The sequence below is a fragment of the Panthera tigris genome, chromosome A2 (genome assembly GCF_018350195.1).
Source record: "Panthera tigris isolate Pti1 chromosome A2, P.tigris_Pti1_mat1.1, whole genome shotgun sequence".
Lineage (NCBI taxonomy): Eukaryota > Metazoa > Chordata > Mammalia > Carnivora > Felidae > Panthera > Panthera tigris.
In genome coordinates this window covers 17,272,269-17,288,094 of record NC_056661.1, presented here as the reverse complement: position 1 = coordinate 17,288,094, position 15,826 = coordinate 17,272,269, and the positions used below count along the sequence as shown (strand labels likewise).

Sequence of the window (15,826 nt, the reverse complement as noted above, 5' to 3'; positions counted from 1 at the left end):
GTACTTGTTACAGAAGGTTAGAAGATCTCTGAATTTTTTTTTCTTTGCCTGAGATGATGATCTTTGCTAAGTATTTGCTGATCCCAGCTGAGGGTGAGAAATGTTTTGGAAAAAAACTGTAAATAGTATGTAGGTTGGTGAAAATAGACTTAACTGAGTCAGTAAATGGACTTTTTTTTTTAAAAAGAAACAATAACAAGGAGTTTTCTGTTTGGAATTTTGGCCAACTTCATGTATTGCAGGTACCCCTCCCATACAAGGCAAACAAGTGTGCAGACCCAGTGACCGCAGGTCCACTCGGCCCAGGCCTGCCAGGGTCCCTCCTGAGCTGCTGGGAGTCTCTTCTCCACGGAAGACTCTTGATCCTGGGCTGGGACCCTGCTCTCTGTCTGAGTTGGGTTGGGTCTCTGGTTCATCTCCCTGTGGTGATCCTGGGAACCAAAGGAAAACTGTTCATGTTGACTTCCTTGAACCCAAGAGAGATCTTGGCAGGGAAGCCTGGGATATAGAAAGCCCACCGATGATGATGAAGAAAAAAAAGAAGAAACCAAAGCAAAAGAGATATTCTCAACCCCGGGCTGGGGGACCTTGGGATGATGACAGTGTAGACGACCATAAAGGTCATCCCTTTGCAGCTGACACGCAGCAGTCAGGTGTTTTCCCCGGCTTATCTACCACTATGGGCATGGAAGGTGGACTGGCATCCAGAGAAACCTTAAAAAAGGACTGTGAAATGGATTCCATAGCTGCCAAACTGGTAGCTGAGACCTTCATCTCAGAAAGTCTCAGTGTTCCTTTGTGTCCTTTGGAAGACACAAAGTCTTCCCCCAAAACTGTAGGAAGTTCTCAGCCCAAGCCAAGAATAGAAGCAGAGGTCAAAGATAACAAGTCAGTACCACTGGGCCAGGACCAGAAATCACTGCAACAAGAGGAATGCAAACCACAGCGTGCACCCCACCCGAAGACCCCTGTGGATAAAAGCCAGACAGTAGGGTCGCCCGATCTAAAAGGACCCCTGACAGAATGTTCTGCACACAGAGTAGAAATTCCTTTGGAGATCAGACCCAAGGAGAGTTGCTCTCCTGCCTTGGACCAAGAGTCTGTGGATGGGGGTTCCAAACCCATAGCAGGAAAAGTACTGCCTACTCTCGTGCCCACTTTGCCAGCTGGTGCCTCATTAGGAAGTAGTCTAAAAGAAGGGAATGATAAAAGTAAGGTGACTGAATTGCAGAAAGACAGACAGAAAGGGTTTTTGGAAGGAGCTGAAGAGATTAAAGAACTAACAAAGGAAGCTTTTCCCAAGCAAAGACAAGAGATGAGCATCTTGGCTTCCAGGCAGCCGCAGGACGAGGTGTTAGTTCAGGTACCTGGGTTAGGGAATGAGCCATCTCAGAGAATGGCAGGGGACGGCAGAAACAGGAAGGGAAGGGCGGGTTCTGGGAAGGTAAGAGCCAGTTCTGAGAAGGGTAGAGCAAGATCTGAGCCACCGTTTCTTCTGGACAGCTGGAAGGATGGCCCAGCTGTTCTTGCACCAAGCGAGTCGACCCCTAGAACTGAAAGAATGACTGCTGGGCTGAAGTGTGAGGAGCTGGGTTCTTCACAGCCACCAGGGACCTCAGCGGATCTCCCTGAGGCAGTGGTAACGGGGAAGCCTATGGAGACAGCCGACCCTAGGCGGGCAGGCACCTTGCACACATTAGTTCATTTGGGAAATGGGTCAGGCGTTACTCAGACTTCCGGAGCTAGAGCAGAACAAGGAGCCACAGCTGTAGATACGGGTGTCAGTAACCAGAGCAAGGAAGGAAAGTGTCCTTGGATGGATGGTGAGGCAGCTCCCTGGATTTCTGAAAAGCCTAAGAAAAGGAGTAGTGAGGGCAAAACCAAAAAGTTCAAAAATAATTATCCCACACAGCCTGCTCGAATGGAGAGCAAGGAAGAAATCCCCAGCCCACCTTTTGTAGGGAAAGATGGAGATACTGGTAGCACTCCTCATCAGAACAAGGATTTAGGACTCCCTTTCCCCTTAACTCATGGTCCTCTGTTCTCACATGCATTAGCTATTCCCACAGTGGAAGTAGGTGACCGAAAGGGGAGAAATGTTGAGGTTAATTCTTTTGAGCTTGGGAACAAAGCTCTTGGTGGGAACAAAACAAACACAGTCAAGGACTCTGCTGTTATTGAATCAGCTACCAAGGTGACAGATGTGAGCTGCCAAGACCAAATCCAGGGGGCAGGATTTGTTCCTTCAGTAGTGTCTGAGGAGAATAAGACAGACGCAGCCAAGGGACACACTGCAGTGGCTGACAAACCAAATAAAAGGAGCAATGATGGAAAAAGTAAAAAGGTTAAAAATAGTTTTCCCGAGAAGCATCTTCTGGAGAATAAGATAGATGCAACGAAAATACATGTTCCCATGGAAACCACAGGGGACCACAGAATTGAAGGAATGGGCTACGTGGATGAAAATAGAAATATTACGTTTACCTGCCCCAGAACACCACCAGGGTTGATGAATAAGTCAGCCTCTCCAGAGGCTCGGGAGTCAGCAGCCTGTGAAGGACCACCCACTCCTGCTTCTCAAGTAGTAAAGGAGGGTGTTTCTTTTCCAAACTCCTTGGCAGAAAGTGGGCAAGAGACAACTCCAGCCCAGATATCCACATCATTAGTGGTGGATAACCGCAGCAAAGATGGAGTCCCAGATCAAGAAAGACCCAAGGCCCCCTCCGTTGTTATGCCTTCTACAACCACAGGAGGAGTTACCCTAACTTCTACAGCAGCCACAGAAACAGTTAACCGTCAGGGGGGTAGCGGTCTTAAGAATAAAGGTGAGCTTGCCGATCCCGTGAAAACTGAAGCAGGGATAGAGGGAGGACATGTGATAGGAGAATCTGAGTCAGTGCCCAGTGGTGCATCTAAGCATTCAATAGAAAAAATCACAGAGCTTGCAAAGGAACACTTTCTTTCCAGAGTGCCAGTAGAAGACCAAAGCCTAACAGGTGAGGTCAGAGTCCTAGAAACGTGTGCGGATGGTAATAATTTTCCAACACACCCAGTTACTGAAAAGAAAGAGTCTGAGGGAGGTGCTGCTCCAGTTCAAATCCCCGACTTATTAGGAGACAAAGCACAAAAGCCCAATTTGTGTGAGGACCAAAATGCTGACAGTAGCGATTCCAAGGACCCAGATGGTTTGAATAAGGAGGTAGATAGGGCTCTTTTGCCTCCGAAAAGTGAAGAAAATAAAGTGGAAGAAGTTAACCTGGCTTCTCCAATCACTGAATCAGAATCGATTTCCTTGGCAACACCAGAATTCCAGTCCGATTCCTTGGATGGCAAAGCTGCGACTACCCCGTTGCAGGTGGTAGATCAGTTAATAGTGACTGCTTCCGAGGATCTTGAACTCCCGGAGCCCAAAGATAAGATCTTGGAGGCACCTGACACAATGACTGAAAAGTCTGAACCCAAGGCACCCGGAGAAGGGAAGAAGGAAGATAAAGGCAGAGTGGCAGAACCGATGAAAGGCTACATGAGACCTACCAAGTCCCGAGGCCTGACTCCACTTTTGCCAAAGTCTCCCGTCCAGGAGCGAGAGAGATCCAAGCAACTAAAGTCCAGCGGTATGACCCTGCCATGGGGCGATGTGTGTGCTTGTGGCTTTTGAGTCAGCATCCAAAAGGCACAGAGCTCGTGCTTCGGTTCCGTCCAGATTCTAATCATCCTTGTTAATCATTGGTTTGTTGGCATGAAAATGTGTAATTGCTAATGACGTGTTTTCTGCAGCCAGGGCATGCCTTGTGTCCAGCTTGAGGAGGCTGGTGACTTGGTTGCATGCCTTTTTTACCCAGCACTGAACCTTGAGCTTTAGAGGAAGTAGAATTTCAAACAATAAATTGTTTAGCAGAAGGCCTGTCACCATCCACTATTCTTCATTAAAAAATTTTTTTTTTTTTTTTTTTGCCTCCTGTGTGTAAAGCTTACAGCCAGATTTAATCATTATTTTGTATAAGGATTCACAGGAGGAAAGAAAACATTTCAAGTTCAGCTGTATGCGTGGGATTTTTTTTTTTTTTTTGTCTGTATATATTTGTAGCTTGTGCTGGTGGGACTGAATATCCAAATTGCTTTTAGAATCCGTGAAAATGGTCTTCCCCATATGAGGACCAGCATTGGTAGGCACAGACTTTGTGTTTCTGAGTAGTGGGAAATGATCTGTCAGTGTCGCACCACATCTTTTACCACTTTGATGCTCACAGCCATTGACTCCAGGTGCATGTTGGGCAGAGCTTGGGGCATCAGTTGTTGTCTGTAAAACATACTCTACATCTACGGACAACTCATAAAACTTGCCAGTGTGAGATTCCTCATAATTTTGCCCTTTTTGGATCTCACCAGTCAAGTTATTGGAATGAGATTGAGCAAGATGATTCCTTTGAGATTTAGAAATGTTTTCTTTTCTTTCTTTCTTTTTTTTTTTTCCCTGAAAAGTATACATCTAATCATAGCTTCCCGGAGCCTAACCTTCGAAAAGATGTTTCCTGGCGTTTGAGTTTTTTCAGCTTACAGATGATGCTGTTTCCCACCTCGCATGATGCAGCTACTAACTCCAGAAATTAAAATAACACCAGTTGGCCCTGGGGTTTTGGAGAGGCTTCGTCAGGGGATGATGTGCTGCATGGTGTGGCCTTGTTGTTTGAGGTCAAGCTTGTGATTTGCATGGATTGGTACCCAGTGAGGAACACGTGCTGTGTGTGTAGAGAATACTAAAGGTCATTTATCTGCGTAAGACATTCTCGTCTTTTCTGTTCTTATGTTTCTTCTGTTAGCTACCCTATTACCGAGGCAGGAAATGAAGTCATATGTAGAGGGCTTTCCAGCCTTCATTAACACTTCCGGTTCTTTACTAGAGTTTGTCTAGAGTTTGTAGACTCTTTAGTTTCAAGGGTAATGTTTTCCTGAACTCTAGCCATTTCTTTTTGCTCAGTATTTCTAAAGAAATGTAGCGAGAGGATTTGTTTTGATTCTTGAGCAAGCAAAGCAGAAGTTTGAGAACCGTTAGGGCCCAGCCTTGGCCAGGCCAGGACCAGAGACTTGTGTTAGGGGTGGCCTTGCAAAGGGGCTGAGGAGAGAATGGTGGGTTTCAGGCAAAATTTGGTGTTTCTGCTAGATTTCGATCACACCTTTTCCCTAAGGACAATGTATACTTTTTTAATGGATAATTTTTTTAACTAATTTTTGAATGTTAGTACATTCCCATGGTACAAAGGGGTATACACTTAAATGTAAGTCTGCCTCCCTCCATCAGTCCCCATTCAAGTTTCCCTCTCCAGAGACACCCAGTGTTAACAGTGTCTTATACATCCTTCCAGAGAAAATTTACACATAAAGAAGCAATAGCATATATATTTGCAGATTTTATACAGATGAGACATATAATACATACTGATGTGTGCCTTGGTTTATAAACTTAACAGTTATTGTAAAAATCTTTATAAATCAGTACAAAGAAGGGGACCTCATTCTTATTTAACAGCTGTATAGTATTGCATCATGTGGATATACCCTAATGTGTTTTATCACTTCTTTATTGATAGACATCTAAGCTTTTCCTAGTTTTTCTTTTCTTTTTTTTCTTTTAAAGTTTATTTATTTGTGAGAGAGGGAGAGAGAGAATCCTAAGCAGGCTCCGTGCTGTTAGCACAGAGCCCAGTGTGGGGCTCAAACTCAAGAACCATGAGGTCGCGACCTGAGCCTGAATCGAGTCAGGCACTTAACTAACTGAGCCACCCAGGCACCCCTCCTGGTTTTTCTTTATTAGAAACAAGGTGCATAGACTGTCCCTGTATATACAGAATGTCATACTTGCATACTTGTGCAGGTACATCTGTGTAATAAAAGGGACCTCTGGAGTAGACTCTCTGGTTTGAAGAACGTGTTCATAATTTTGACAGGTGTTGCCACATTGTTCCCCACAGGGCCACAGAGATGTACTCACCCTCAGTGTATACCAGTACCTGCTCTTCTGGCCTTCCTCCACTAGTGCACATTTTTTGTTTGTGTGCTGATCTGACAGGTGAACAGTGATTTATTGGCGTGGATTTATTTTGGGTTTTACTTATTTAGGGGCTTCCTTGTGTATTATTGAGTTTATAAAAACCATCCCTACTCTGAGATTATAAAAATAATTTCTGTTTTTAGTTTTTCACATTTTGAATCTTTGATCAATCTAGAATTTCCTGGCGTGTGTGTGTGTGTGTGTGTGTGTGTGTGTGTGTGTGTGTGTATTTATGAGATGTGATATAGAATTACTCGGTTGTCCACTAACATGTGTCTTAATCTGTCTCCCACTGAAGTGCTGCCTTTGTCATGCTCTAAATTCCTGTACATATTTGGTCTATTTCTGGATTTTCTTTTCTGATTCATTGGTCTTCTCGTTGAAAAGTATATTTTCATATTTCATAGTATATTTTCATATCTAATAGGTCTAGTCCAGTCCCACTCCTCACCCAGTCCCACTCTCATCCTTAGAGTTGTCCTGACTCTCCTTGCTTATTACTACATAAAAATTTGAGAATTGACTTGTATAGTTTTGTAAAAACACAAAACAAAACAAAAATCCAGTCACTGTTTTTCTTTGAATCACATTAAATGTATCGGTTATTGGGGGAGAGTTGTTGTCTTGTATGGTGAGGTTTTCTATCCAACGACACAGTAACTTGCCATGTTCAGTAACTTCACATGTTCAGGTTTACATGTCCTTGTCCCTCACTGGTATTTTGATGTTTTCTTCTTGCAGATCTTGTATCTTTCTAGTAAGGCTTATTCTTTTTTTTTTTTTTTTTAATGTTTATTTATTTATTTTAAGAGTGAGAGAGTGTGCAAGAGGGTGAGGAGCAGAGAGAGAGAATCCCAAGCAGGGTCCCTGCTGTCAGCACAGAACCTGATGTAGGGCTTGATCCCACGAATCATGAGATCATGACCTGAACCAAAATTAAGAGTCAGACACTTAACCAACTCAACTGACTGAGCCTCCCAGCGCCCTTAGTGACACTTATTCTAAGGTGTCCAAGAAGCAGGAGAATGTGCAGATACAGAGCTTCAAGTAAGCCTGGAGTCTGAGGCAGGAAACTGAGTGGAACAGGGAGTATAGTGATTTGTGATAGGGGACGGGGCAGGGTAGCCCCTCATACCCAACTACCACTGTTCCGTGTAGGCTGTGATGTTTCATCCACAACTGGTTGTAGGCCTGGCCTTATTATATTTTTTCTTTGTTTTTCACTTCAGATCATTCGTGTTAACTGCCCACTCCTAGATTGCTAGCAATTAATAGTAACTACCATCTGTTAATATCATGTGCCTAATTATCTATAGGTAGGTAGGTAGGTAAGTACACACACACACACACACGTACACACACAAAAAAACAATACTACATAGTATTCTCTCCATTTTATAGATGAGAAAAATGGAGACTCTCCACATTAAGGTCATGCAGATAGTATAGTGGCAGAGGCAGAATTTGAACCAAAGTCTTTCCAACTCTAGGGCCTGTTCTTTTCTCATTCTTTTCTCAGAGGAACCTTCCAGAAGTTTTAGGTTCTTAAAAAGAAAAAGGTGGAAAATTAGTCATTATATTTTCTTAATGTCTAAGCACTAAGTAAGTACTTTTTTAGGTACTTTTGAATTTTGAATCAGAGGCTAATTTGGGATTGGGATCTAGGTCTTTTGACTCGGTCTAGCATTTTATTCTCCAGGCAGAGTCTGTGTCTGACTTATTCATGTGTTTTCCCTAACACATAGTATTGAGCTTGACATACATGTGATGCCTGATGACATATTAAAAATTATAAATGAATTATCTTTTGTGAGTCCTAACCCTCTTTGGAAGTAGGGAGAGTGAATAGACTGCTAATGTCTCTTTTGGCTTAGTGTTCCCTCTCCTTTTATCTTTTCATGCCACTTTCAAGTTTAGGGAAACTTTACCAGAAGGCTTCTTCACATATCTTGCATGTTGTTCTAGGCAGGGAGGATTGTGATACTTCAGGTAATCTGAGCTCACCTTGGCAGAAAAGGACTTCCTTTGGGACTGTTTTTTGTGAATGGAAGAGCCAGTTTGAAAGAGCCTCCCTCTACTGGAGTCTAGTCAATGCTGTCACTTCACCAGCAGCCAGGTAGAGCTGTGCGTGACTGTGCACTTGGCATGTTGTTCCCTGAGTGCGATAGTTATCACGGATCCCTGTAGACAGGCCCTTCCCTTTGCCAAAGTTAGAACCTAGCCTCCTTTTTTCTGGCTTCATTTTCTTTAGTTTGCCTGAGCCCATCATCCAACAGCTGGGAAACGTCGGTTTATGGTGGGAAGTTCTCTTGGCATGAAACTTGAAGTAATTTATAAACCCCAAATCCTAACAGTTTTACAAATAAAATATGCTCAGCAGATGAGAAGATTACATTTGTAATCTTAAAACTTGCTACAGTTTTACAACTGGTAAAGTATCGATTAAGTAATATTTCTTCTTAACTATAGTGCCCTTCCTATAGTTCCTTTCCTTACCGCTTTCTTCCCATTTACCTGCTTATTCTCTGTTGTTGTTTTTTAAAATGCTGTTTATTAAAGAAATGTAGTGGAAAATTGTATATGTCATACAACTCAAAATAGCTACCATTTTTAAAAAATGTTCGTTTATTTAGAGAAAGAGAGAGAGCAAGCACAAGCAGGGAAGGGGCAGAGAGACAGGGAGAGAGAGAATCCCAAGAAAGGTCTGCACTGTCAGTGTAGAGCCTGAGGTGTGGGGCTCGATCCCACAAACCAGTGAGATCATGACCTGAGCTGAAATCAACAGTCAGATTTTTTTTTTTTTTTAAATTTATTCATTTTTGAGAGAGAGAGACAGAGACAGAGACAGAGCGTGAGCAGGGGAGGGCCAGAGAGAGAGAGAGGGAGACACAGAATCCAAAGCAGGCTCCAAGCTCTGAGCTGTCAGCACAGAGCCCCTGACGCGGGGCTCGAACTCACTAACCCCAAGATCATGGCCTGAGCCAAAGTCATACGCTTAACCGACTGAGCCACCCAGGTGCCCCAAATAGCTACCATTTTTTTTTTTGAAATTTACTATATGTTCAGCACTGTCTTAAACTCTCTCAACCCTCAAAGAACCTGTGCTAATGTTTGCCTCATTTGACCCAGTGCATATAAATATTCTTTGAAATGAGTCCAGCAGATATTAATTTTTCTACTTTAAAATGAGGTTGGTGGGGCACCTCGGTGGCTCCGTTGGTTAAGTGTCTGACTTCGGCTCAGGCCATGATCTCACAATTTGTGGGTTCAAGTCCTGCGTCAAGCTCTCTGCTGATAGTTTGGAGCCTGGAGCCTGCTTCAGATTCTGTGTGTCCCTCTCTCTCTGCCCCTCACCTGCTTGCTCTCCCTCTCTCTCTCTTAAAAAGAAATAAACACTAAATTTTTTTGTTTTTCTTGATGAGGTTGGTTCTTCCCCTCACACTCCCTTCACTGGTCACTTTTGTCCTCTGGTGACAATAGCATTGGCAGATTCAGGAAAAAAAAAATGATAAAACAATTTAGCTTCTGATTTTTGGTGTTGCAGATATATCTGTTTCTTTAAAATATGAAGTGGACAGGTGTGCCTGGCTGGCTCAGTCAGTAGAGCATGTAACTCTTGATCTTGGGGTGGTAAGTTCGAGCCCCACATTGGGTATAGAGATTACTTGAAAATAAAATCTTAAAAAAGAATAATAATAAAATAAAGTAAAATATAAAGTGGACAATAAAGAGATCATCTCTTTATTCCCCTTACCTCTTATTTTTTTATTAAAAAAATTTACACTTAATTTAACATTAATTTTAATGTTTATTATTTTGAGGGAGGGAGAGACAGAGTGCAAGCAGGGGAGGGGCAGAGAGAGAGAGAGAGAGACAGACAGAATCCAAAGAAGGCTCCAGGCTCCAGGCTCCAAGCTGTCAGCACAGAGCCCAAAGCCCGGCTCAAAATCACGAACCCCGGCTCAAAATCACGAACCCCGCAAGATCATGACCTGAGGCGAAGTTAGATGCTTCACCACCTGAGTCCCGCCCCATCCCCCCCGACAGCGCCCCATCCCTTACCTCTTCTTTTTAACCTAAAATGTTAATGCAGGCCATCTCAGCTGTGAGCAGGTTGAAATTGGTAATTTTTAAACTGTTTAGCAACGATAATTTGTATAAGTTTAAATTTTTTTTTTAATGTTTATTTATTTTTGACAGAGAGAGAGAGAGACAGAGCATGAGTGGGGGAGGGGCAGAGAGAGAGACACACAGAATTCGAAGCAGGCTCCGAGCTGTCAGCACAGAGCCCGACGCGGGGCTCAAACTCATGGACCGTGAGATCATGACCTGAGCCAAAGTCGGATGCTTAACCGACTGAGCCACCCAGGCGCCCCGATAATTTGTATAAGTTTAAACAAAAATCTAATTATCATACAATGTTCCTGTTACACTGTGAACAGTGGACACTCAAAATGATTTGGACTTTTTAGTAATTTAATTCATTCATTCATTCATTCAGCAGACACCAGGTAACATTACTCCCACATTCTAAGGGTAGATTAATGACACATTCTCTGCTTCTCCAGGATTCTAGCGTGGGGAGATAAACACAAACATAATTTTACTCTAATGAGAGAAGTTTTATAATACAGTGTGAGCTAAGAGTTTATAGAGCTAGGTCAGGTAAAACATTCTAGGGGATAGACTGCGTAAAGGCATAGTGAAGTACAAATGCCTGGAATATTTGAGGAGTAGCAAACATTTTGGAGTGACTGGCATATAAGTCAAGTTTGGGGAGCGGGGAGATCTGTGAAACATTTTGAGATGAGATTGAGAGAAAGAATACAAGCTCTTAAAGGGTCCTGGGAGTTGTCTGTTGCCTCCGTAAGCAGAGGATATTAGACTTTATGCTGGAAGTGATGTGGGATGGGGGGTGTTTACCTATTTTAATTGGATGATTCTCTCTTCTTTCTTGAGGCCATGGGAAGGTCAATACTATGCTAAAAGAACAAAGGGTTAGAATTTCCAAGTCATACTTCTTGGGGGACTTTTCATCTATAAACATTTTAATGCTTAAGGGTGTCAAATGACAAAAATAATCCAGTTTAGATAGGAGTTTGATGTCCTTTATTCAAAGGAAAACAACCCATGGATTGGGGGAGTACAGTGCCTAACAAGCAGAGGTGCACTTTTCCCGAGGAATTTGGGGCAAGAGCGAGTTTTATAGAGCATTAGAAGAGGCACTGCATGACAGCATGAGTGACTAAGAGGTTGGGGATCTCCTTATAAGACTAGCAGGTCCTATTTTCTAGGCTAACTAAAGCAGAGTTGGAGGTTTGTGATTGGTATATATTAGGTTACCTTGACAGTGAGGCATTTCCCAAAAGTGCAGGCTGACTTGGCTCTAGATTTGTGATAGGAGCCAGGCCTCCATTTTTTGGGTCCCAGTAGATGAATTACTTTTGTCAGGAGTCACATAAGTTAGATTGCTGGTTTCATTTTTTTTAAATCCTATTTCCCAATCTTTGAAACTCAATTAGGGAGAATCACAGTTTTCTTGAGTTAAATATGTACTAAGAAACATTTCTGAAATTCAGTAGAATATGGCTTTGAGATGGTTGTGCGTGTATATATATATATATATATATATATATATATATATATATATATAAATATATATAAACACAAACATTATTTACTTTCAGGTAAGAAACTTAGATTGCAACTTTGTAACCTTCAGGTTTTATTAGTAAAGAGTATCAGTCATTGTAATCAGTGGAATTATTGACTGTCATTGTAATGATAATTTATTAGAAATTGTTTTCTGGAGACAATATCAGGGAACATTTGGTCAATCTGGAAAGTAGTTTTGTTGCCTTGGTAACGACTAGGAAAGATGCAGAGAAACCAGTTGTGGAACATATCAAAACCAAGGCCCTGAACAGGTTGGGTACTAGCTGAAGGTACAGACAAAAACAGAAACATCTGCCGGTACGTCTGCTAAGATCAGAGACCTTCAGAGACCTGCAAGTTGTGCCAGCACCCTTGGAGGCTAGACATGTCATTATATGGTCTCATAAAAGAGCCTTAGAGGGGCACCTGGGTGGCTCAGTGTGTTGGGCATCCAACTTCAGCTCAGGTCATGATCTCACAGTTCGTGAGTTCAAGACCTACGTCAATCTCTGTGCTGACAGCTCAGAGCCTGGAGCCTGCTTCAGATTCTGTGTCTCCCTCTCTCTCTGTCTTTCCCTCGTTCACACTGTCTTTCTCAAAAAAGGACTAAGTGTCAAAAATTAAATAATAAATAAATAAAGCCTTAGAAACCACCCACTGACCAGACACATGGGTGTATCTATGTACTTTCCCTTAGACTCAGAGTGGAACTTAAAAATCTTTAACCCAAAGGACCTTCCAAATTGGAACCTCTCTAGATGAGTTTAATGATGGGAAGGGTCAAGTCAAATTATAGAGTCCGTATTCAAGGAATCCATTCATCCTTCCGCTAAGCAGAACTTTTCTGAGAGCCTACTTACTGTATCAGATTGCTGGTCATCACCATGGCAAAGATGGACTCATCATTTTCTTGCCTTCCGGTAGCTCCCAGGAAAGGCACATAAGTAAACGATTATGGTGTAGTTTCCAAATAGAGTGTGAGCAAGTATGATATTGTAAAAACATGAATGAGCCGATTTGGGGGTGGGGGTCTGGGAGACTTCACAGAGGTGACATTTAAGTGGGTTCTGAAGGTGTAGGAGTGGAACCAAGAGGAAGGAATTCCAGTGGCAGCTGAGTCTAGAATTGAAGCCTTCTGGTTCTTAAGTAGATTTGATTTCTTTTTGCCTGGATGTGCTCAGCCTTTTAAGGTATCATGTAAGTTTGCCATCTAAGAACCTGATAAAGTATCACAGAAGCTAGGGAGATTTGAGTTCCTTGCTACAGCTGTCTCCTGTGGGGGAATGTGCATTCCTGAGTGAAACTCTGTCTATAATTCTGAATTGGACCAGAGCACTGACAGAGCCTCAGTTTTTACTAATTAGTCTGTCCTAGATTTTCCCCATTTTTCACGAGCCAGATAGCATTCACCTCATTTGGCAATCTTTAAACCCATTAATTCTTGTTCCCTGTGATTTCTTCCTTGGTATGTGTTACAAAAGCAATAGTGTAGTCAAACTATAATCTACTCTGTCCCCTTCCCTATGTAAAAACCTCTAGATCTCTACTTTTTCCTATGGAAGCAGGACCTGCCTGCCTATGCAGAAGCACCATGAAGGGGAAGCTCACAGTGTTGAGCTGTGAAAAACCATTAATGTAAATTTAAGTTCTCTCAGAATGGAAACTAATAACCAGAGATCACTAAGGAAGAAGTTGCTCACACCTTCCTCATTCTTTGTACAATGAAAACAATACCATGATAAAGGTATAAGATGGACACTAAATCTTAATGCAGTTGCTTCTTTGTCTCCTTTATTTCAAGCTTGTTTTGCCCCCCAAACACACATACACGTATACCACATGTGTACACATTGTATACTAGTTTTGGAAGCTTTGAATTAATCACAAAAAGGTAAATTAAAATTGTAAGTTAAAGTCTGTAGTACTTTTCTTTATTGAGCAAAAAAGAAACAATGAAGAGGAGAGGCATCCAGTGACTAAGATATAGTTTTGCTCAGTTGTGTGGGAAGCCTGTCAGTCAAAGACCAAGCATCTTCCACATGGCTTTTCCATTAGCTCACCATTTGATCTTAGGCAAACCATTGCATTTCCCCCCCCCCTCTGGATCCTGTTTGCTCTTCTGTAAATTGAGAAGATTAAGTTAGAGGAGTTCCAGCATTCGGATCCTGTACCGTAGCACATACGTCATTGTCCTTGCAGCACTGTTGTTATAAAATGACCCTTGTCCACTTAAGAAACAAAACAAACGAGCAAAAGGGAAAAAAGAGAGAGAGACAAGCCAAGAAACAGACTGTTAACTACAGAGAACACACTGACGGTTACCAGAGAGGAGGGGTTGGGGGGGATGGGGAAAATAGGTGATGGGGATTAAGAGGGCACTTGTGATGAGCACCGGTAATGCAAATTAAAACTTAAAAAGACCATAATAAAAATTTCAAAACAGAATAAGATGATTTTTGTCCTAAAAGAGACTTGGAGAATAGGATATTATTTTCTTTAGGCAGTTTCTCCGATTTTGAGAGCCAGCTTTTCTTTTTCTCTTGTGTGTTATTGAAATTAGGGTTTGTATGGTGTTTCTTGGTGGTGGTGGTTTGTTTATTTGTGCCTACCTTTATCAGAAGGATTGTCATGCAGTAATTCTCCAGTCCAGGGACTTAATACTTTATCGTTTCACATCAAACTCCCTGCTGGAAGCCGTAAAACCTACTTCATACGTGAATACATTTTCTTAGTTTTTTTGTGTTTTTTTTTTTAAGCTAGCATCAGGGGGTACATTATGTTAGCTACCTTGTTAGATGGTTTTTATCTTCTGTTGCTTCACACCTACACAAGAGATGGATTCTGTGGGTGTCCCCATATTATGCCCTATGTTCTCCTGTTGTACTCAAACCCAGATCCCTAGGTGACACCAGGCTTATGTGCAAGCTTGAGCATCTAGCTGACGTGATGTCTTGGGCACTCGCCTGTACTCTGGGCTTCCCGTCTGGGCTTATACTTCTTGGCCACTGACCTCTCCGATTTCTTCTTCAACTCTCTGACTCTTGAGCCCTCGAACACTGAGGCCTCTGCTTGGCACAGTAGCCGAACATTGTCTTCTTGCAGGCTGACCACATTTCTGATGTGTAGTAGGAACCACAGTCTAGAATATGTGCTTCTTTGTGACCCGCCAGCTTCATTCTCCTGGTTCCTGCTCCTGGTCTTTGGCTGACTCACAGTTTGCAGTTTGCTATTTATAGATAGAGTTGTTGAGACAAGATACACGGGATTTGAAGATACCAGGGACTTAACAACTCTAGTTACTGCCTTAGCTTCATTTGTTTGTTTCATTTGTTGTTGGTACCAGTGGGAGGCTCTGGATAGGCTGGCTAGAACTAAAACTCATTGGACTCTAGGGGCGCAAATTTAAAAATCACTTGACTCAGAGGAACAAGTGTCCGTGCTTGTTCTTCACCTAGGCTGTCTCTGCCCTTTCAGAATATGGCAGCCAACTCAGCCCCTCTTGTCAGACTTGCAGCTACATACATCCCCTAGGTAGTCCTCTACCATCAGGAGCCCCAAGTTAAAATAAAACCACTCTGAGTTGGACATAGCAGCAGACCTGTGAGTCCTTGATGCATGTTTCAGCCTTTTCATTGAGTCGTAAAAGTGCTAAAACTGTGACACTGGAAGGCACCTTAAAGGCCCCCCTCATTTTACGGAGGAACAAACCAAAGCCAGGAACAGTTAAGTGTGTTGCTCAGAGTCATAACTAGTAAATGACACGGAGAAATTTTAAAACCTGGTCTTTTGACTCCAAACCAAATTATTTTTTTCCCCACAAACCAAAGATAGAAGGTGTCAGTAAATTGGGGCGCTTGGGTGGCTCAGTCGGTTAAGCGCCGACTTCAGCTCAGGTCATGATCTCGTGGTTCGTGAGTTTGAGCCCTGCGTCGGGCTCTGTGCTGACAGCTCGGGGCCTGGAGCCTGCTTCAGATCCCGTGTCTCCCTCTCTCTCTGCTCCTTCCCCACTTGTGCTCTCTCTGTGTCTCAAAAATAAATAAACATTAAAAATTTTTTTTTAAAAAGTATCAATAAATTGAGGCTGTATGTGTGTGTGTGTATTAGGGGTGGGGAGTGACTAGT

The 15,826-nt window shown here is 42.6% G+C and overlaps 1 protein-coding gene across 1 annotated transcript in view; it reads left to right on the top strand.

Annotated features, from left to right (window-relative positions):
• MAP4 (microtubule associated protein 4) overlaps positions 1-15,826 on the top strand; it is a 193,728-nt gene that overhangs the window by 141,388 nt on the left and 36,514 nt on the right. The window contains 1 exon segment of the mRNA XM_042978817.1: positions 243-3,614. Within this exon segment, the coding sequence (XP_042834751.1) occupies positions 243-3,614 (3,372 nt within the window).